Here is a 22514-nt window from a genome sequence, read left to right as displayed (position 1 = left end):
ATTTCATGAGGTCAATTACATTTTGTAAAAGAAGCATAACTGTGTTTAAGCACATGTGCTTTCTTGGTCAGATTTTACTGATTCAGCCTTGCTAAATAAAACAATTACAGTGCAGTTTTACTAGAAACTGTAGAAGTATATTCGAGACCATGGACTAAACATGAAAATCTGTACTTGCATCCTGTGAAATGGCAATAAAATGGAAATCAAACATCCACATTACAAAACACTGTTTGCTAACATTAGCATTTTTTATGTATGAATTCATTTTAATACATTCTCAATCATTCACTGGCCTTCTCCCACAGCTGAGGTTAATCATCTCCCATGAATCTGAAGGAGACTGGTTTGACTGATGTAGGACCGCACACTCTCTGGCAGGCTAAGCAGGTGTCTTGGGAGACATCTGGTCTCGTACTGTGTGATGAGGTCATGGTAAGCTCTCATCAACACTCCCCCTTTGCTTTCTCATTCTGATACCTTTGGGCCTTTAAAGAAATGGGCTGCTTCCTAAGTTTTCCGATCTGGTTTGGTCAAGGACCATAGCCTCCTAGAATTCAAACAGATGTTTAATTTCTACCTGTTTGTTTATAGCATATCTTCGAAACATTTCTGCTCTCTGCTGGTGAGACTGCCTTGGCTATGCAGGAAGAATAATACAACCAACCAAACGGAGCTGACAGCAGATGATCATGGCTTCAACGTTTGTGGTGACTTCTTGGGAGGGAATACTGAGGTCAGTGCAGCTGTCCTCTCACTCGATGTGTAAAACTTTTCATAAATAACGACGGTGATAATAAGCGTTTCCTATATGGTGTCTGTGTTTCAGCTCCATGCAGCAGAAAGGACGATGGACCAGTAGATCATCAGTTCGGACTCAGCTTTTGTAGCGCAATCCTCAAACACCCACATCCTACAAACACAGGGCCAAAGACTGCACTTTTTCAGTCTTCTGTAAAGGGATAGGGAGTGCTCTACATTCTCCAGACACTCACTGTGGAACTGAACTGATGGTGTTGGGACGTGTGCATTTGGAGCTGGCTGATGGAGGACTGAATGTTAAGTGTAATCTTCTCATATCCCTCAGTAAATATGTTGGCAATTGTCTGGAGATTAATTTCTATGAAGAACACATACTGCCGCATTATCAGCATACAGGAATGTGATGACAGAATTTAGAGTGGTTTTAGTTGTGGACTGTTTATTAGGGTCATTGCATTTATTCTTCCATTCAGCTGCACTCCAGCAGGAAGCTTGTCTGTAATCAAACAGAGCAATGTGCTGAAAACATTGAGAATATTGGAATACTGAAAATAGAAATGGGTGCAATGACACATCCTTGGTTAACTCCTGTCTGGACTTCAAATGTCTATGTGACATATCCATTTGTAAGCATTACTGCATGTATAAAACACAAAACAGCAGCCGATATTTGAAGATGCATGAATTTTGAAGTAACCTATACTTGATGATGATCTCCCAGAGTTCCTCAGGATTCAAAGGAACACAAAACCTTTGTCAAGTCAAAGAATGAGAAGCAGAGCTACTGGAGCTCTTCCTACGTTTTTCATGTACCTGTAATTGACAGACTGTTAAAGTCAAGCCTGTCATGCCTCTGAGACCAACGCTAGGAATGCAGGAGAAGCTCATTATCAAGAGAAATGAGACACCTCAGGGAGAGTCCTAAAATCATCCTTCCCAATAGGCATAGCAGAGATTCCTCTATATTTTTCACAGTTGTTATTTGTCCTTATTCTTGAAGATTGTCAAAATCCCGACTCCTTAAAATCACTGAGCACAAATCTCCTGTCCACCGTGCTTAAAAATGTCAAGGTGGATTCCTTCACCCCCTGCTGCTTTGTTGTGTTGAAAGTGAACATGCAAATGAAGAACATCATGAAATACTGGTAAAGAGCCCTCCCCAAACTGGGAGATGTGGGATGAAATTGAATATATTATCGATGGCGGTGGACTGAAGGAAAACATCCTGCATCTCTTTCTCAGGAGGTCTCACCCTACATTGTGTCTCAAAAAGACTGGTCCTGGGCCCCTACAGGCTTTGAACAGTCCCTGTGCCAGTAAAAAATTTAAAGGTTTGTGTCTGTAAGAGGCTGAATTTTGTTTATCTGTCCACCTACAGAACCATTTCATAGTTCTCCAGTGCTTGTTAGTGGTCCAGCTGCTTCTTTGTGTTATTCTGCTGGTCGTTCTGCTTCAGACTTGTCATAAGTGAGCAGACTGATTATCTGGTCACTTTTGTCATAGCAATCCTGGCATTTCCTGGTACAAAATCATTCAGACTTTCACTTTAATGGTCTTAGATTCCCATGGTGGAAACTGGTCCAACAATCTAAAATCAGCCGTTAAAACAGGATGAATAATCATCTGAATGAGAAACAAAAGTAATCTTCCTCAAATCTTTAATGCGTTTAACACGACAGGTATCAAGGTGTCTCTTTTTTAAGAAGAAGTACGAATTAGTAAAGTCATCCATCTGTCCTTGATCAGAAAGCTACTTGATCCCAACATGAGCTACAGCAACTTGTAGCTTAAGCTGGAAGCGCAGAGAGCAAGACGGACCTACACCCTAAATAGGACACCAGTCCATCGCAGGGTGTGAACACACTAGCGAACAGTGATAACTCAGAGACACCAATATACCACTTAAGCTAGGAAGAAGAAACCCCACCTGAAGGAAAGCCCGCAGTCGGCCCACTTCAACTGCCATGCAGTCCAAGGCACTCTGGGTAAACTGAAACCAGAAAAGAAATTTTGACACTCATTTACACTGGAAGCCAGAGCTGTTAGAATAGGACCAAAAAGCCACAAGTAAACAATGTTTCTGAAATTAAAATGAAGGCAGTACATCTTCCATACACCATCTCACAATAACATATACATAAGACAAAAAATCTGACTTACACATTCTGAACCTTAACATTATTTTTTCTAATTATTAGGATACCACTCTCACAAGTAAAGTAGATAAATGAGTACTATCTTCAATATGTTTAAACATCTCTTCTAAGAGGAAATGTTCTTAATATACAAGCTCTTATAAAATATGGTGCTCTTAATTAAACACAGGAAGGGGCTTATCTTCAGTAAGAGGGTTATCCCCTTGTCAACACCTACAACCAGATCCAATTATCCAGCTAGCCTCATTTTCTGAAGTTAGGAAGTTTATATTAACAGAGCAAAAACATTGAATACGAACCTTGAAATATGTTCAAGCCCACAGAGTAAATGGTGCATTCCTACTGCAGCCTCGCTAGCAGACTGCTGCAAGGGTAATGGTGTTGATGGCTATGCACTTACCCTGATGTGGTCAGCCAGCTGCATAGTGCAATCCTCAGGCTGGTCAGCCAGGTGGATACTGTACAGGTGCTGCAGGGAAAGGAAACAGCTCAGCTAAGCCTGGAACAATATTCCTGCACAAGGCAGGCCTCTCAGGATTGAAAGGAACAGCTCAGCTAAGCCTGGAACAATATTCCTGCACATGAAACGGGCCTCTCAGTACAGCAGTATGAGCTGGCATGCTCAGAATGATCTAGGTGAGAAAAAATGCACTACCATCACAAGATAAACTGGTAGTGACCTGCAACCAACTCATGCAATTCCTTCTGCCCTGGGGTGTTCGTCCTGAACAGGTCACGTCGAACAGTTACATGTTCTAATATCAACAATTTCCCCAAGGAAACTACACAAATTATGCTGAAAATAATACTGTGAAATAAAGTGATTCTTATTTCTTCTGCGTTACACTGAATTGCTGCTTCTTTTCATAACTGATTTCTCATATGTACTGGAAATGAGTCAATGTCAATCCCAACAGTCCTTGAGAAAGCAATCTCTTTTCATTTTTCATGGGTACATTTGCCAAGAAACAAAATAACTTAAATTTCAAAAAGGAGGGACAGGCCGCGGTCAGCGATTGCAATAAATTGCAGATATGAAATAAAGAATGGAAATTTAAAAACAGAGCTTCAACTATCAACAACAAACAAATAACTAAAAAAAAACTAATTTGATCTTCCAGGGACAAGATAAAGCTATATGCTAAAAAAACAATCTGTGTATGAAGATATTTTTGAAAGCAGAAATGTCTTGCTTTGCAGCGTTATGTTACTATTAATGGTGTGCAACATCTAGAGACTCTGCACCTACACTTTCTTAGCCTTTATCCGATCTTTCAATTCCCAGTATGCGGCTCAGGACACTGGGATAGCAGGATTTCTGCTGCTCCAAAGCTGTGGATTGATCTCCAGGCTGATACAAGATCTTGCAAGCCAACTCTTTAAAAATACTCTTAAATTCTTTCATGCAATAGCCTTTAAATCTGTTTAAATGACTGCTTTCTGTTGGGTATACTTCCCTCTTTTTGGCTATTTTGCCTGTTTTACTACGAAGTGCTGCGAAAAGAGGCACCATGAAAGACACAGGATAAAATAAGCTATCACTGTCATGAAAAAGGAAAGGACGTTTAAGATAGGAACTGAACCTTTTGAGTCTTTAACAGAGATGGCCACATGGGAACTCGATTCAAGAATTTAAAATCATGGATGCCGTTGACCAAGGTAACGCAACTTCTTACGAAAACACAGTGAAACACAAACCAGAGGGCACAAATTGAAAACAGGAGGCACTCCTTTAGCCAAAGTGTTGTGGGAATCTGGAACAGGGTCCCCAGTCAAGTTGTTAAAGCCAATAGCTAGATGAGATCCTTGAGTTTATTAACTAACGACCATATGGTCTAAATGGGCCACATTGTTACTGTTCTTAAATGAATAAGCACTCTCCCGTCACTGCCATAAAAATCATCTGTAAAAGAAGTAATTTTATGAGGATTTTCCCCACATTATGATTTCATTATTAGCCAGAGAAACAGTTACAGGAAAAGGACACGAGGCAGTGGTGATGACAGTCCAGATGTGTAAATTGAAGGTTGTGGTCCAGTGATTACAGATAAGTGTGGCTGGATGATTTACTGAAAATGGCAAATCAGTATCATGTAATCCAGGTGTAGAAAAAGTAATTCACTGGTTGTAGGTCTGGGATCCTTATTTAGGTGGCTAAGACCCTTGAAGAATGTGTAAAATTTGTAAACACTCTGTAGAGTTAGTATTCCCGTGTCTGAATGCACCCCTTCTTCGTGTTAAGACATATCTATTTCAAATAGACTGTTTTCCATAACACAACATTAGATTCTTAATACAGTCATGAAAAAGGTTGCAGTTAATGTATAAAAGGCACTCAGCAATGTCTATAATTCCCTGTGCAGAGTGCATTGTTACTTCTCTACATAGCTCTCCGAAGGTTATCGTAATAAACAAATCTGCTCCAAACTGCACTGAGAATTCTTGCCTCCCTGCACAGGGCAAGGCAGGTGACCACATTTGTTTCTAATCAGAGGAAACTGGGTGTTTGCAGCCCTCTCTGTGTATTGCTACACTTTGTTCTTCATGCACTTTACTGTCTTATAAGAACTGCAGTGTTTCATGTGTCCTTAATGATGTCAGAGAGATCAAAGTAATAATAATAAAGCCCTTGTCTGGGAGGGGAAAGCCGTAGAGGATCGTGCCAGCATGCATGGGGTGGGGAGGAGAGATGTGGCATGTGTGAAAGTAGTAAAAATGTTTACGTGTTCAATTAATGAGGTCTATATCAATCTCTGATATTTCATGTAAGGGCCAACTTACAGTGCCTTGCGAAAGTATTCGGCCCCCTTGAACTTTTCAACCTTTTGCCACATTTCAGGCTTCAAACATAAAGATATAATTTTTTTATTTTATGTGAAGAATCACCAACAAGTGGGACACAATTGTGAAGTGGAACGAAATCTATTGGATTTTTGAAACTTTTTTAACTAACAAAAAAATGAAAAGTGGGGCGTGCAAAATTATTCGGCCCCCTTGCGTTAATACTTTGTAGAGCCACCTTTTGCTGCGATTACAGCTGCAAGTCGCTTGGGGTATGTCTCTATCAGTTTTGCACATCGAGAGACTGAAATTCTTGCCCATTCTTCCTTGCAAAACAGCTCGAGCTCAGTGAGGTTGGATGGAGAGCGTTTGTGAACAGCAGTTTTCAGCTCTTTCCACAGATTCTCGATTGGATTCAGGTCTGGACTTTGACTTGGCCATTCAAACACCTGGATACGTTTATTTGTGAACCATTCCTTTGTAGATTTTGCTGTATGTTTGGGATCATTGTCTTGTTGGAAGATAAATCTCCATCCCAGTTTCAGGTCTTTTGCAGACTCCAACAGGTTTTCATCCAGAATGGTCCTGTATTTGGCTGCATCCATCCTCCCCTCAATTTTAACCATCTTCCCTGTCCCTGCTGAAGAAAAGCAGGCCCAAACCATGATGCTGCCACCACCATGTTTGACAGTGGGGATGGTGTGTTGAGGGTGATGAGCTGTGTTGCTTTTACGCCAAACATATCGTTTTGCATTGTGGCCAAAAAGTTCGATTTTGGTTTCATCTGACCAGAGCACCTTCTTCCACATGTTTGGGGTGTCTCCCAGGTGGCTTGTGGCAAACTTTAGACGAGACTTTTTATGGATATCTTTGAGAAATGGCTTTCTTCTTGCCACTCTTCCATAAAGGCCAGATTTGTGCAGTGTAAGACTGATTGTTGTCCTATGGACAGACTCTCCCACCTCAGCTGTAGTTCTCTGCAGTTCATCCAGAGTGATCATGGGCCTCTTGGCTGCATCTCTGATCAGTCTTCTCCTTGTCTGAGCTGAAAGTTTAGAGGGACGGCCAGGTCTTGGTAGATTTGCAGTGGTCTGATACTCCTTCCATTTCAAGATGATCGCTTGCACAGTGCTCCTTGGGATGTTTGAAGCTTGGGAAATCTTTTTGTATCCAAATCCAGCTCTTAACTTCTCCACAACAGTATTACGGACCTGCCTGGTGTGTTCCTTGGTCTTCATGATGCTCTCTGCGCTTTCAACAGAACCTTGAGACTATCACAAAGCAGGTGCATTTATACAGAGACTTGATTACACACAGGTGGATTCTATTTATCACCATCAGTCATTTAGGACATTGGATCATTCAGAGATCCTCGCTGAACTTCTGGAGTGAGTTTGCTGCACTGAAAGTAAAGGGGCCGAATAATTTTGCATGCCCCACTTTTCATTTTTTTATTAGTTAAAAAAGTTTCAAAAATCCAATAGATTTCGTTCCACTTCACAATTGTGTCCCACTTGTTGGTGATTCTTCACATAAAATAAAAAATTTATATCTTTATGTTTGAAGCCTGAAATGTGGCAAAAGGTTGAAAAGTTCAAGGGGGCCGAATACTTTCGCAAGGCACTGTATATGCTACTTAAGTTTAGTTTTTACTGAATTCATTTTTCTCTATATTAAGGCAGTGTGAGGAAGGAAAAATCAAGATGAATAAATAATGGCAGGCAAGGAAAAGACTGTTTTGGTTGTTCTGGTGATCATGTTTACAATCAGGACATTTAAATGTATGTGCTCTTCCGTACAGAAACCTGCTTAAGAGGCTGCAAGGTGTTAACTGAAACCTATGGCAAGATCTGGAAAATGAGTTTGGGTTATTTTCTATAAAAATGTAAAATCATCTTCATACTGTGGGATTTTTTTCACTATCTCACCTTCATTACCAGTAATGGAATGAAAACTCTCCCACAAGACAAACAAACCATTTTCCCTGCACTTCTACAAAGCTGACAAGCACAGTTCTCTTCTACAAAAATGTGAAACCTATTGGCTCAATAAATGCTGCTATTCCCGTCTCTACACACCAGTAAAACAAACGTATGGAAGACATTTCTGCTGGACAGACAGATGCCACTGAGTATCGGTGGCGAGTGAATCCATAAAGATAACAGGTGGAATTATGAAGGCGATGGTCTAGTGTGGTTTACTATCACTACTTCGCTTACACTGTCCCTCCCTGGTTTTTCTGTGCTGTACCTGGTAGTACTTGATGGCCTTGGTGAGAGGCTCCACGTGCACGGTCTCGTCCAGCTGGTCCTTGTGCAGCAGGTCAATGAGGAAGTCCAGGGAGCGCTCGTGGACACTCATCTCGGGGTACAGCAGGCCGATCTTCTTGTAGACCTCCACACTGCACTGGTTCAGAGCTCTGCAGGGCAGGAAGAACCAAGCTCAGAGCCTGCTGACCGAGAGGACACCCTGCTCTACCAGCAAGCCCCCAACACTACGAAAGTCCTGAAGATGTTCCAGATTAAGGAGAAACATGAAACCTGCTAACATAAAGCTGCGCCACAGTCTAGGAACAAAACAGTTAACAGTGTGCAGCCACTGATCGTTTCAGTTTAAAATGGTATTAAAAGTCCTGAAAAAATCATAAGCACTTCATGAGATACACATCTTGCTCGTGTATAAACTTTGACCTTATGTGGGAAAAACTAAAGATTAAAACATTTTTATTGGATAAACAAGGTTATCAAAAAATCATACCGTTGAACAAATGTGTGCCTCTTACTCTATTCCAGAGTAATAAAATAGCATTAACATCACCCCTGAAGGAATAAAACAGCTGCTCATATGTTGAGGATTCTATAAGAATTTCAACTCAATAATGCTTGAAGCACTTCCCAGACACCAGTCAAAGTCTGTTGAATCATACTGCAAAGTGAAAGAGACAGCTGCTAGACGTAGCATCCGAACTTTACAATCACGTGTTAGTGAAAAAATGTACAGGGGCTAACACAATCCCAAATACTCTTTCATCTTTAAAAAACAGCCAAAAGGAAGGTTTAAGGCACTGATGAAAAGCCAGGGTTTTTAGTATCAGTGTACCAAACAGTCACCACAGCAGGTTTAACACTGGTGTTAAACTGAAATATGGAGGTCTAAGACACCAAACTAGCACATCCAGCCTCCAGCCTCTCATGTACTGTATGAGTACTCCATCTAGTGGCCACATGCTGGTGATCAAGCTCTCCCTGACTGCTATCGCCCTTTCGACGAAACGTTAAAAAAACCCACTGGATCATTAAAAGAGCTAAATTGAGCAACTTTACTTCCCGTTTTAATTTTAAATAAAATTTAAAAAAACAAAAACTGTGTCAGTTTTGAAAAAGGACTCATAATTACATATTTCAAAAAGGAGAGACACTACGGCCGAGTTGCATTTAGTACCTACCAAGGGGAAACATCACCCGATGAACACATTTAAAAAGTTTATTATCACGGTATATTTTTCTGCATCTGATTTATTAATATTTCACTTTTCCAACACTAGTTTTAAAACGGTTGTTAAAATGCTCTCTCGCAGCAAGTGCGAGCCCGGCCCGCGGGAGGTACTGTACGTACTGCTCGTATTTGTGCAGCGTCGCCTGCAGCAGGCTGAGAGAGTAGACCAGGCCCGCGGCGAAGCTCAGCTGCTCGCCCGCCGCCCCGCGCAGGCCGGCGCGCTCCACGCCGCTCTCGTTCAGGTCGAACTTCTCCTGGGCCTGCTTGCTGATCAGCTCCGCCTGCCACACACACGCACACACGCACACGCACACGCCAGGGTCAGAGCAGCCTCTCCGCAGCTGCGGCCGGAGGTGCGCGCCGGAGGCCCAGACGGGGCACACGCCTGGCCGGCGGCTGTTACACGCAGGCAACAAAGGACAGAAAGCAGCAGACGCTGACCTTGAAGAGGCTACCCATGAAAAAGACGATGGTGTAAATGCTGACACATCCTTTATATCTTCTAAACAATGTGGTGAAGGAATAAAAAAAGCAAAGAGTGTTAGGATGTATAGTGCAGAGTAAAATTTAAAGAAGGGCATTAGTTAGACCTCATTTAGAATAATGTGTACAATGCTTGGCACCTCGTTATAAAACAGATATTGCTCCATTCCAAGGGACAGCATTCTATTAAACTCCCATGATATACAACCAAACGAGCAAGACGGGCTGAAAGGTCTCATCTCGTTAATAACCTTTCTAATGACCCGTTCATGACACCCCGTGAGGCTCTTGCAGACAGTTATAAGCTGTGAATAGAGAGAGGGTACCAAAGCTCTCAAGCAGAGCTCCAGTATACCTTGCAGATGAGCCTGGGGATGAGCAGTAGCACCAGAATACAGTCGTGGTCTCCCCCGTGGCGCAGAAACGAGTTCGGCATGAAGGACGTGAGCAGAGACACCTGCCTATTGGCCTGGTTCACCTCCATCTTCCTCAGCTCCATCTCAATAGCCTGTGAACGCAGAGGGCATGGGTATACATGAAGCTTTTGTTCCAGTGTTTAGGATGTGGGTGAAACAAGGTGACTAATTAGGTAATAACAGGTCAGTAATTAAGAAATCAGTAAAATTATTTTCAGTCCAAATTTTCATAAACTATTATTAATAGATCAAGTAATGATCCTTCCAGATTAAAATAAAATACAGGATCCTGATTCTTTATTTAAAGGCTCAGAAAATTATCCAAACCAGAGCCCCAAAATGATTTATGGTTAACCAACCTGGATGAAGAACAGTGAGGTTATAAACTGAGGGTCAATTTCTTTTTTGCAATTTCTTCTTTGAATAACATAAAAAATGCTGCACAAAACCCTTCTTTTATTTATAACCCTGACAAGAAATTGAGGACAGCTTTATTTTCTAAATACTCGACCCTCCTCTAAAGCTGAAAAGCAGCGTGTGCCCAGCTCTAGGTGACTCAGCTCAGCACTCACCTTGGCGTATGCCTTGGTTTCTGCAAACTTAATCTTGAAGTCAAACATCTCAGCTGGGGGCTGCTGCTGCTGCTCCACTGACGCCTCCTGTCGGCTCATCAGATCTCGGTTCACCTCCTTAAAACACAGCACGCAGTTAGGGACTCAGGAGGGGGCAGGCACAGCCGTCTGCATGTGACCACAGCTTTCTGTCAAGCATGGGTGCAGTCTTTTCCATGTGTGCACAGCCCTCTAACGGAGATGGGGAAAACCACATTTCTATACAGCTCTTTGTTAGGGATGGACACAGTCATATGTGCACAAGTACCTCTGACAGGGAGAGACACAGCCGTGTGTGTGCTCAGAGCTCTGACAGGGAGAGACACAGTGATGTGTGTGTGCTCAGAGCTCTGACAGGGACAGACACAGTGATGTGTGTGTGCTCAGAGCTCTGACAGGGACAGACACAGTGATGTGTGTGTGCTCAGAGCTCTGACAGGGAGAGACACAGTGATGTGTGTGTGCTCAGAGCTCTGACAGGGAGAGACACAGTGATGTGTGTGTGCTCAGAGCTCTGACAGGGAGAGACACAGTGATGTGTGTGTGCTCAGAGCTCTGACAGGGAGAGACACAGTGATGTGTGTGTGCTCAGAGCTCTGACAGGGACAGACACAGAAGTGTGTGTTCAGCACTCTGACAGGGACAAACACAGTGATGTGTGTGTGTTCAGAGCTCTGACAGGGACAGACACAGAAGTGTGTGTGTTCAGCACTCTGACAGGGACAAACACAGTGATGTGTGTGTGCTCAGAGCTCTGTAGGTGATGGGCATAGCCCATCTAGGACGGAAGTGTATTCTTACATTTTTGCATCAGCTTCACCACTAGATGGTGGCATTCGTTAAGCATTTTAAGAAATATGACCAAAGTTTTCTAAGCATTGTACATGCTGTGCTAACCACTCCTTAAAGGGTTTAAAAAACAATAAACTGACAACAATGTTATCACCCTATATCCTGACTTTTGTGAGATCTCAGAAGATAAACAAAACCGCATCGTCAGTATTGGGATGGAAAACCTGGACCTCAACTCAGTGCTCTCCCACACACCTGCAGTCCAGATCCATCGTAGGAGACATGAGTGTGTTTCATGAGGCTGGGGCAGGGTGTTCTCCCCTCACCTGCAAGTGTGCGGTCAGTTCCCGATACTTCTTGATGGTCTGCTGGTAGTCAGCCACCGTCTCCTGCGCCGCCTCCACCCTCTTCTCTGCCTCTCGCACCCGGGCGGCCCCGAGGTCCAGCTGCTCCCGCAGCTCCAGCTCCGTCTCCCGCGCGTTCTCCTGCAGCTCGTCGTTCATCTCGTTGATGGCCTCCTGCGGGCAGCCACGGACAGCGGCAGGTCACTCGCACAGAATGCCCAGCCACGCGGCAGGCCCGCGGCGCGCAGCGCTCGCTCCGCAGCGCGAGGGACAGCCAACAGGCAGGATGCCAGTCGAGGAGCTATCAAAGCAGGACCCGAAACGACAGGACAGCGGGCCAGTCAGACAGCACAGCCGCATGGTGCAATGGAACCCGTCCGCCCTGCACATTAGCCCGTTTATCCCCTGCTGTGCTCTAAGGCACACGGCAACTCACAGGAAATGTGTCCATCTCAAAAGCTCATAACCGAGTAATCTCCAGGTTCACTATCCGTTTAATGTTATAATGTTATAATGTTTCTTTATTAGCCCTATACAATTTCTTGCATTAGGAATTCGTCTTTTTGCATACCCCAGCTTTTCTCCAAGGAGAAACAGACACACAGACAGGGAGAGGAGCTTGGGGTCAGAGCGCAGGGTCTGCCATTGTATGGCGCCCCTGGAGCAGTTGGGGTGAAGGGCCTTGCTCAGGGGCCCAACGGAGTAGGATTCCTCTGCCGGCCGCGGGATTTGAACCGGCAACCTTCCAGTCACAGGCGCAGATCCTTAGCCACAGAGCCACCGCTCCGCCAGGAGGTACTTTCAGGAGGTGCTCATCTCTGCTCTTTTCCATATTTCTCTTTTGCAGTCGGCTGTAGAGTTTCCAAACAGGCGAGGCCCTGGCTCTGCGCTGTCCCGGGGGGTGGAGGGCTCACCAGGTCACTGACGGTCTCCCGCAGCTCTCGCACTTTCTCCTCCAGGTCCAGGCTCCTCTCCGTCAGCGTCTCCACCATCTCTTCGGCACCCAGGGCGGCATCCACCTGCGCAGAGAGCGAACCCCAGAGCCCCGTCAGCACCACACGGGCTCGCGCCCACCAGCAACCCCGGTGATCCGAGGTGAGCTGTCACCGCCGGCAATCTCGCGCATCAACAGGAACTGACTCTATTTCAAGCATGTTCAACCTACAGGGGTTTAAAGCTTTCGCATGAGTACTGGATTTATGAACATACTTCTTACACGATGTACATCAGAAAAGTGCTATGTAAGTGTAAGGAATTATTATTAAATGGACAAAATAGAAGCTCTGACATAACCACACAATTTCAATGTAGTTATGTAGTGAATATAGAATATTGTGTACAATCACTTCATTGTAAAAAAATGAGCTGAGCTGATATCGATCAAAAGAAGAAAGACCAGTTACTTTACAGCATGAACTACACTGACAGTCTAGAAGAGCTGAATTTCTGGACTCAAACAGAAGCTTCAGGAAGATGCACTTAAATCATCAGGAAGGTTATAAACCGGAAGTCTTGTCTGTCTCGTCACACTTGACGGATCAGTGGCAGTTTAACAATCTACGGTTCTTAGTGGCAACGAGACGTCTGTTATCGTGGACAACCCAAAAAAGAAAAATCAGTCTGAAGTATACATATGAATGGAGCAAAAGAAAGGACAGCAATAAGCACGCAGAGCCCAGGCGGGGCGGCGAGGCCTCCGGCCCTCTGACCTGCTCCTTCAGCTCGTCGATGGTCTTCTCGGCCTGCTGCATCTCTTCCACCAGCTTCTCCCTCTGCTGCCGCAGCGCCTCCATCTCCGAGCTCTTCTTCTCCATCTGCTTCTGCAGCTTCACGTGCTCCTGCTTCTCCGAGGCAGACAGGTCTCGCATCCTGCGGGGCGAGGAGGTTGGTTTAGGACCTTCGCGGCGGGCCCGGTGGGGGGGGGGGTGGGGGGGTTGGGCACTAGGGGCCAGAAGGACGCCTCTGTAAAAGGCAGCACCTGGAGGTGCAACCAGACTTCTACTACGTAGCAAACTGGCTGTCCATCCAAAGAGTGCCATCAATCGTCCTCTATTTGGAAAACCGCTTAGCCCCAGTAATCACTGCAGCAACCTGGAGTCAATGCCTGATGCACAGGGGACGGGGCAGGAACACCCCTGGATGGGACGCCCGCCACGGGATCAGTCCACCCTGCTGCCTGAAACAAAGCGGACGATGGGCTCGAGTGACTTCTAATGGCTTTTGCTTTAAAAAGCCTGGTATTCTAACATAAGAGGTCTGAGGTCAAAGTCAGACATGCGGCCACCCCATCATTCAAGGCCCAGCCTGACGTGAGCAACACTGACCTGACAAGGGCCTCCTTCAGGCGCCCGTTCTGCTCCTCCAGCTGCTTCACATGGTAGCTGGAGGCTGCGCCGTCAGAGCCTGTTGGAACGGAGACCCCAAGTCACTGAAGATATCGTCACATTGACAAATCCAGGGATGTGAATAGTAACATAAACCTTATCACTGCTCTGCAACCTCATAATGAAGCAGACTAGAACTGCCTCCTAAATTCATTTCTGCTGCCTTCAGAAAGACTCTTACACACTTTAAATATTTGCATTCATTAAAACTTAACTTAGCCTTTTTAATGCATGCAAAACAAGTCTCCTAAAATTCTAATCAATTATTGAATACATTTATGAATTTAAAGGTTTATAACCTCTCTCATGAAAGATAAAAAAGATAAAATAATGTCAAATCAAGCAAATCAATTTAAAGTTTCATATGAACATAGGAAATGTTACAAAATACAGTCAAATGTGAGTCAGATAGTAGAAGTTAATTCATTTTTTCCTCATACTATAGTTTTTATGTGCTGCAATAGACTCACTTGTATGTATATAAAGAGAGATCACATTAACACAGCTTGTCAAGTTTAATACCAAACTACAAAGGAGCACAAAAAGTCAGTGACAGAAGAAAACTAGAAATATCTTCAAATGATAACTAAAAACCACTACCATCACTCACAGCTTGACATCTTGAAAACGAATGTCAGAAATCTAAGACAAGAAAAACAATACTATAAACACTTTACTATAGCCTAAGTGGAATGGTGGGGTAAACAAACAGGTTTTTTAATTATCAGAAAACAAACCCAAACACACTCATACTATTGTCTTCTCCTTTCCCTTTATTAAAGGCTCATCTCATCAGCCTATGCAATCTAAGAAAACTCATCTTCTTTGATGCTTGTTAGACACTACTTGTACCTATCGGTCATGCTAATAAAGCACCTTGAACTGAACTGAACACTACATGTGTCAGAAGCCCCTGGGAAACGTACCGCATTAGTAATCAGATGAACAGGATAGTAACAGTGATTATTTGAGTAACAATGTGCTACAGGGAGTTGTAAAGAGTTCAGCAATGGGGTAATGCAAATGATTGTGAGAGTCAACAACTCTGCTTTCTTCTGTATTTTACAGATGACACAAACTCAAAAATCAATCTCTTTTCCACCACACAGTATCTCTGGATATGTAATGGCAGACATAATATACAGCTCTATTTATATTGAGTTTTGTCTGAGTTTATTTTATTCAATTTCAAATACATTATTATCTATTATTACGTCACCTTATTTTGTAACTTTAATTTTGTGATTTTTATCCACCCCGGTGAGCTCGTAGAAAAGACATTTCATTGCCGGCAACTACTGCTGCACGCTGTATTCTTGTCCATTTGATAAATAAACTTGATTGATTGATTGACCAGCTTGTCTCAGATGTGAGTTCTAAAACTTCCAGAATATGCCTTCAAAACCACATCAGTCATGTAGATGGCAGATGTAATTTAGGAGATGTATCAAAGTATGACTGTAAACAAGAGACCTGTATCCATTAATGAGAACACTGAACACTCATCAAACCTATAAGAATCAGACAGGGCCTATCTGGCAGACGAGGTCTTGAGTTCCTTCTCCTTCAGTGGCAACATGACCCATCACCACATGCTGGTCAAGTCAGATCATGCACTGGCTGCCCCCAGGTGCTCTCACTGTGGGCGCAGCTCACCTTTTTCCTCAATCTCATGCTTCAGGATCTCCAGGTCCATGGTGAGCTCCTCCACCTTCTCTTTCAGGGAGTCCACCTCCTGCTGCAGAGACTCGGCACGCTCCTCTGCCATCTCTTTGTCCAGTGTGGCCATCTCGATGGCGTCGGCAGTGTCCGCCATCTCCTCCATGTACCTGTCCTTGGCCTCCAGGGCCTCCTTGGCCTCCTGAAGGGATCAAAAGCACAGACAATGCCAACATTTCCTTTTCTTTTCTGCAGAGGCCCTGCTGCTTTTTACAAAAACCTCTGCGGGGCTCTCTAGACATTATGATGACTTCATCTTCCCAGACCCTCAGGATTGTGAGGACTGTGAGGATCATCACATCTCTCTCCCTGCTGTTCCACTTTACCCTTTCCTGAAACACGTTAAGGGCTCAAAGCAAAAGTCCTTTGGGTGCCCCTGCCTCTCTGAAGTTGGCACACCACACACAGAAATTTGAGTTCTTACAACTCTTTCTACCTGCCCATCTTCCAAAGGTCTCCTTTTCAACACATGGACCACAGCTCAGTTCTCACTTTTTCTGCCCTTAATCTGAAGATACTTCTGAAGGTTCTGAAGCTTTCTGTAGAAAGTGTAATGATATTTTGGCAATTTCAGAGTTTCATAAAAAGTAACGTCCGGGTATTTCAAAAGCAACTGCAGAAATGAAAATGCCTTGCATTATTCAGCCTGCGCTTTAAGGACTCATATAAAGACACACTATATTTACAGGATTGAAAACCGAATGAGATTGAACACTCACATTCGGCAGCATATCAGAACAGCCAGGGGTTAGCAAACCCTGTGAGAATTAGTTAAGCTTTGCAATCCGAGGATCTGTAATAGTTTTTTTTTCCACTAGGTGGAGTGCTGCCACAGCAAGAAGAGAAATAAAAAGTGGGCTTTCCAAAATCGGAAGAAAAAATACAGGAAAAACACACTGGAACCTTCAAATTACAAAACAAAACTTTCTGGAATTACGTTTTGGATGTTTTGGAATTGGATGTGGCATCACGTCATCTCAGAGCATTTCCTGCCGAGCACGTCCTCGGAAGGCTTGTTTACACTATTTTTAGCCATTCCAAGCCTCATCCCGGATGTCACAGTAGCCACTCAAAGAGAGAAGGCAATGAGCAGTCATGTGTACTGCTGCCTCAACTCCCTGAGCATGACAGCAGACAGTCATTATGTGCAGATTGTTGAGCAAACTAATCAATGCATGCTTGTTTCCAGTGCTTTGCGTTAGATAAGACGTGGGGCTGTAAGAGGCACAGGGACAATAAAAAAGCAATAACGGTAGAACTGGTAATATGGTAAAAGACAGGCAAGGACTGGAATAAATCTTCAACCCTTTCACAGGTGAGGCAAGAAAAGGAAAAGTATCCAGAGAAAAGTAAAATGAAAACTTTTTGAAGATGAATAAACCAGATTTTAACAGATTTGCATCACTTGTTTTGATAGTCCCTTTTTGGGGGAAGTGCCTTTCTTACAGGAATTGTGGAACCTCAACAGCAGAAAATCCTGAAATGTTGATAAACTGAAGCAGAGTGTCATGGAGGAATGGGCCAGAATTATTACACAGTGATACGAGACAGATCACCAATTACATGACGCATTTGGTTGCAGTTATTGCAGCTAAAGTGGTGCAACTAGCTAACGAATTTAAGGGAGATGTTAACCTTTTCACACAGGGACACTGGATGATGGATGATTTTGTTTATTGAATAAACTAAACAAGCACCAAACTCTGGTGTTATTTGTTCACTTAGACTCCCCTTTCTATATCACTAAGACCCACATGAAGCTCTGATTACATTCAATGCAAGTAATACAGCAAAAGCTATTCATATAAACCCACAGGTTCAAATTCTTTTTTTTTTACAAATGACCATGATATATTGGGTCATATAAATATATATATATAATAATAATAAATATTATTATTTTTTTTTTACAAATGACCATGATATATTGGGTCATATAAATATATATTACATATATAAATACACAGAAACTAATGTACTGCTTAAAGTATGTTTATTATGTTTTCCAAAGATATTTCCGTGGTCCTGTGCTCTCTCTATGAGATTGTTTTTGCAAGGTATTTATTTATCCTAAGATACACACTGCTGTGTGTTTCTTCTTTGTTAGGAAGAATAACATGCAAGTCACAGCTTGTAATCTGGGAAGCTCTTACATGACATGATGTCCTTTAATTATATTTGTACTGTCAGGTTAAAGTATCACTACAGGAAAAAGGTGCTAAATTTTTGCACATGGTGTAAAGCCAGAGCAAAGCTTCCTCCTGAGTAGTAGTGTCACTGCCAGGTCGATTCTTAGTTGACATTTCCCCTTTGAAAAAGTTTTTTCAATAGGGAAAAATTACCATGACTAAAATCAGTGGCCTCCTCATAAATAACAAGCACAAACATCTCAGGGCTCAATTACTGTAATTATTAGTATCTGAAGACAGCTTTTGGGACTGTGAGGTCAGACAATGCACAGTGAAAGTGAGGTACTGTACCTTCTTCGCCTCTTTGAGCTGCTTCTGCAAATCTGCCTGCTGCTCCTGCATCTTGCTCTTCCACTCCTGCAGCTGCTCCAGCTGGATCTTGTACTTTTCCAGCTCCTTCAGCTTGGCCTTGTCCTCATTGCGCTTCATTTTCAGGGTCTCCAGCTTCTCCTCCAGGTCCTTCACCTGTGCTTTCAGGGCCTCCTCCTCCTACAGAAATCCATACGAAATCAAAGTCAGTAAACACTCACCTCACGTGCCTCCATGAAATCACAACAGACACCATTATACCTGGCCCCAAAAGGATAACCTCCAGCTTCAGATATAAAGACAAAAAATTGATTTAACATGAGCAACATGACAAACACAACTCATTTGAGATCACATTGAGATTCTTCCTGGACAGCACAGGATTCTAAGGAATCTAACTTAAGCAAAACTGAACGGAACAAGCGACACCACCACACTGTCGAAGTTGATTCCCTGGTTTCTTACACGAAACAGCTGGAGAGAGATCCTCGGACCAATCGATTACTAACTCTCAAACGGGCTCAGCAGGCCAAATGGCCTCCTCCCATTTGCAGTCTTTCCCATGTTAGTAAATGTAAACGGGAAGCGGGATACCAGACCTTGCTAGGGCCGGGGGCTTGTGGAGCCCCCGGGGAAGGCAGAGAGGCACTGGGCGTGGGGATAACGGGCGCGGCCAGGGGCGTCTGGGCGGGCGTGCTGGGCTCGCTGCTGCTCATCTCGCCCCCCGAGGCGGAGGCCGACCCCGAGGGGCCCGCCGTGCCGCTGGAGGCCGCCGAGCTGGACGGCCGTGTCGGCTGTGGAGTCAGGAGGGAGAGGGGGAGGCCGTCAGCGACAACGCAGGTGCGTCCACCTGCTGACGGGCAGACCTTCTAGCAACCTTTACTGACACAGACACATCGGTGAAAACCAAACTCCGATGTAAAGTGTAACCTGGACAAAGTGGTGGCAGACGTAAAACAGAGACTGCTGTATGTGACGGTTTTGCTTTGTCGATCAGTCACCTCTACGACTAAAAGCCCCCACAAGCAGCTCTCATTTTAACTTTCACCGTAACTCATTCTGGCCCTTTACTCCTGCAAACTGAAAAAAGAGGAATGACAGAGAGCAGGAGAAGCCCTGGGGAACACTGAATGAACTAGATCAGGTCTCTTGTATGAAGAGAGGGCCAGTTAATTAAGGGTGCTGACTGGACTGCTGAGCTCCGTAAGGAGCACCAGATACAAACAGCACAAAGGTATAGAATCCATCTCGCTTCCTTTCCGCCACTCAGCTGTGGGCAGTACAATTGATGATAAATCTGAAAATATTTTGCAAAGCATCATTTGTGCAAAAGTGCATTAGAAGTTCATGGTCTACCTTGCTACAGTATTTATCCACATCAGAGAAAGGGTAGTTTATTTCATCTGTAAAAAGCTTTTTTTTTTGTTTCCATGCATGGGTTTATTAACATTATTTTGCTGAATAACAAATGCAGTTTTGGTAGCTTTAAATTGTTTGAATGGAATAAAGTATTGACTGCGAGATCCTTTTAAAGATTTTTTTTTCTATAAAACACTTTGAGAAGTTACTTTTTAATGTTGCTATATAAAGTGAAGTTTTTACTATTATTAAGATGACAATAATACCTTCGGGACATATCCCCAACACAGGCTAAAATGGTAGCCCACACAGTACACTGCTGAAAGCTGAAAGACTGTTACATTAAATAAATAATTTTTCATATACTGTATATATCATTTAGTACATGGATTAGTTTCATACTATTTTCATTCATTCACATTTGTACAAAATGCACAGCAGACGTTCAAAAAGAGGTTGGTTTTGGTTGGTTTTTTGCTGTCATCTGGACTGCAGGGTCAACAGCACCACACATACAGTATCTTCAGCAAGACTCTGAGAAAATTAGGCTTGGCATGAAAACAGTATGAGGCAGGCTCAGTCTGCCCTCTGCTTTCAGCTGAACACAAATAGGCATTTCTTTCCATGTCAATTGAGATTAAAAACTCAATGACAGTAAAAACAAAAGGTTCCAATAAATTTTGTGCACAGTTCCAAAGGATGCTCAGCTAGGACAGCCTGGATATGATCAAAGCCTCCTCATTTGCAGATATGGGCACCTGCTTCAGTAACCACATCTGCTTAAAGCAGGTACATTACATCATGGACGACTACCTAGAAACCAAAAGGAAAATGCATGCGCTGCTTATAGGTAAAGTAAATCTAAATATACTCAAACCTTCTGCCAAATGCATGTTTCATGCGTTAATCTTGAGGTTGGATTCGTATTTTCACTTCAAAGCGGATGCTGTTGATCTTTCTATTTATTGTGAAATGGTCCTGAAAACTGGCATTTAAGAGAGGCCTGTGAAAAGGCCGGTGCGCGGGGCGCCTTGCTCGGGCGAGAGCTCACCTTGGTGCGCCTGGTGGTGGTCTGCAGAAGAGTGGGAAGGCTCAGAGGAAAGAGTCACACAGGGAGGAAAGGACACACAGAGAGACACAAGCAGCACCAGCAGCAAAGCCAGCAGTCACCGGAGAACGAGAGAACAGACACACATCGTCGTGGTTAAATGTGGCTAAATGTGCAAAGCAGGCATTCCTCAGCCCAGACCGGCCAGGCCAAGTAATACTTTGAGTACATCATACATCACCATGAAAGCCTCAGGTACAAGCTGAATAAATTTGCCAAGAGAGTTGTCTGTCTTTATAACAAGTTATACAAGGCAGCACGAATCATTTTGGCCTCTTTGTCTTCCTCATGGCCTTTCAATTGTAAATAAAACATTACCATTACCCAACTAAACAACGGCTAGGTATATCTTTAAGACTGCTGAAAGTGTTAATAGTCACTTGTAAGGTCTCTACTGAAGTTTTCAAAATGTGGTACACATCCATGAAGGAAATTCCACTACGGTTAGATTTCACATATTCTTTCTTAATTTGAAAGAATAACAATAACGATAATGTCGTAGGCTGTCAGGTCAGTCTTGCAGAGTGTGAATTTAAAAGTTCCTTTAAGCAGATTATACATTTTAGTTTTACTTTAGTTAGATAAGGCTTTTTGAAAAAGAAACTCTTACAAACTGAATGAATTAGATTACAGTTTATCAGCATACTCCTCAAGATTATTGTTGAAAGAGACACCATTACCAATACCTGCATCATTACCAATAACTAAAAAAAAAACTTTTCTTTGAGAAAGTAACACAAATATCCCAGATCAAACCAAGCTTTCATTGGCACTGTACAGACTGGTACAATAATTGGTTTTTAATCACCCCAGCTGGTTTCTCAAAGAAACTACAGTGTAGTTTCTTCAAGACTGTAGTTTCTTTTATGCAAAGTCTGAATAGTCAGCCTTAGGAGCAACTGCTCTATTGTCAATTCTCTAAAACTATGTTTTCCTGTAATACCATCCCACACTCCACAGCTTTGGACAATAACTGTGGATCTGCTGATATACGATAAACTGTTACTGGGTACATGCCTCAGGAATAGAGGGAAGTAAAGATAATTACTTTTTCAAACTAGGGTATAAGTGCATCCATATAATACTCTGAAATAAATGCAAGCTTCAGAAAACAAAAATAGTGTGGCTTTTATGAGGTCAAAGCCATTCAGTGTTTTAAGTTTATATTATTCACTATTCTATTCTATTCAATATTCACTTATTCTATGTTTCTGTCAACAACTGAAAGAACAAAAAACAACAGTTGTTGACTGAAAGAGAATAAGGTGATTATAAACGCATTGTTTTTTGTAACAGTCAACGTCTCTTAAAGATCATAACCAGCTTTCACAGAAACACGTTCTTACTTTTTGGAAGTGAATCACACATTGGAATGAAACATCCAGGTAACCCCGCCAAACTTTGCCATTTCCTCAATAAGATGTTGCCTCAACCTAAACTTATCAGCCTTTGACAGTAATGTTTGATCAATAGAACATAAGGTGTTCTGCTTCAGCAAACACTAGCACAAATGCCAAACATGTCTTTAAAAACAGCACAATAAAACTTATGTCCTAGACATCTTTGACTGGACTGCAATGCTCCTGCTGAGGATGAAAATGATTGA

At 43.0% G+C, this 22514-nt stretch overlaps 1 protein-coding gene across 5 annotated transcripts in view; it reads right to left on the bottom strand.

Moving 5' to 3' along the window:
• dctn1b (dynactin 1b) overlaps window positions 1-22514 on the bottom strand; it is a 79780-nt gene that overhangs the window by 18732 nt on the left and 38534 nt on the right. For 3 of the 5 annotated variants that reach the window (XM_015343824.2, XM_015343821.2, XM_015343822.2), the window contains exons 7-20: window positions 20852-20872; window positions 19041-19235; window positions 18424-18621; window positions 15881-16085; window positions 14165-14243; window positions 13550-13709; window positions 12755-12859; window positions 11823-12014; window positions 10666-10782; window positions 10033-10185; window positions 9315-9475; window positions 7950-8118; window positions 3319-3387; window positions 2690-2752 (exon numbers count right to left, since the gene is read on the bottom strand). In XM_015343824.2, coding sequence (XP_015199310.2) covers window positions 2690-2752; window positions 3319-3387; window positions 7950-8118; window positions 9315-9475; window positions 10033-10185; window positions 10666-10782; window positions 11823-12014; window positions 12755-12859; window positions 13550-13709; window positions 14165-14243; window positions 15881-16085; window positions 18424-18621; window positions 19041-19235; window positions 20852-20872 — 1887 coding nt within the window. The remainder of the gene's footprint in view (window positions 1-2689; window positions 2753-3318; window positions 3388-7949; window positions 8119-9314; window positions 9476-10032; window positions 10186-10665; window positions 10783-11822; window positions 12015-12754; window positions 12860-13549; window positions 13710-14164; window positions 14244-15880; window positions 16086-18423; window positions 18622-19040; window positions 19236-20851; window positions 20873-22514) is intronic. The other 2 variants (XM_015343823.2, XM_015343825.2) reach the window with 1 other exon arrangement.

Source organism: Lepisosteus oculatus, chromosome 1, assembly GCF_040954835.1.
Source record: "Lepisosteus oculatus isolate fLepOcu1 chromosome 1, fLepOcu1.hap2, whole genome shotgun sequence".
Classification (NCBI taxonomy): Eukaryota; Metazoa; Chordata; class Actinopteri; order Semionotiformes; family Lepisosteidae; genus Lepisosteus; species Lepisosteus oculatus.
Note: the sequence above shows the minus strand (reverse complement) of the source record. Positions and strands in the feature narration are given on the sequence as shown.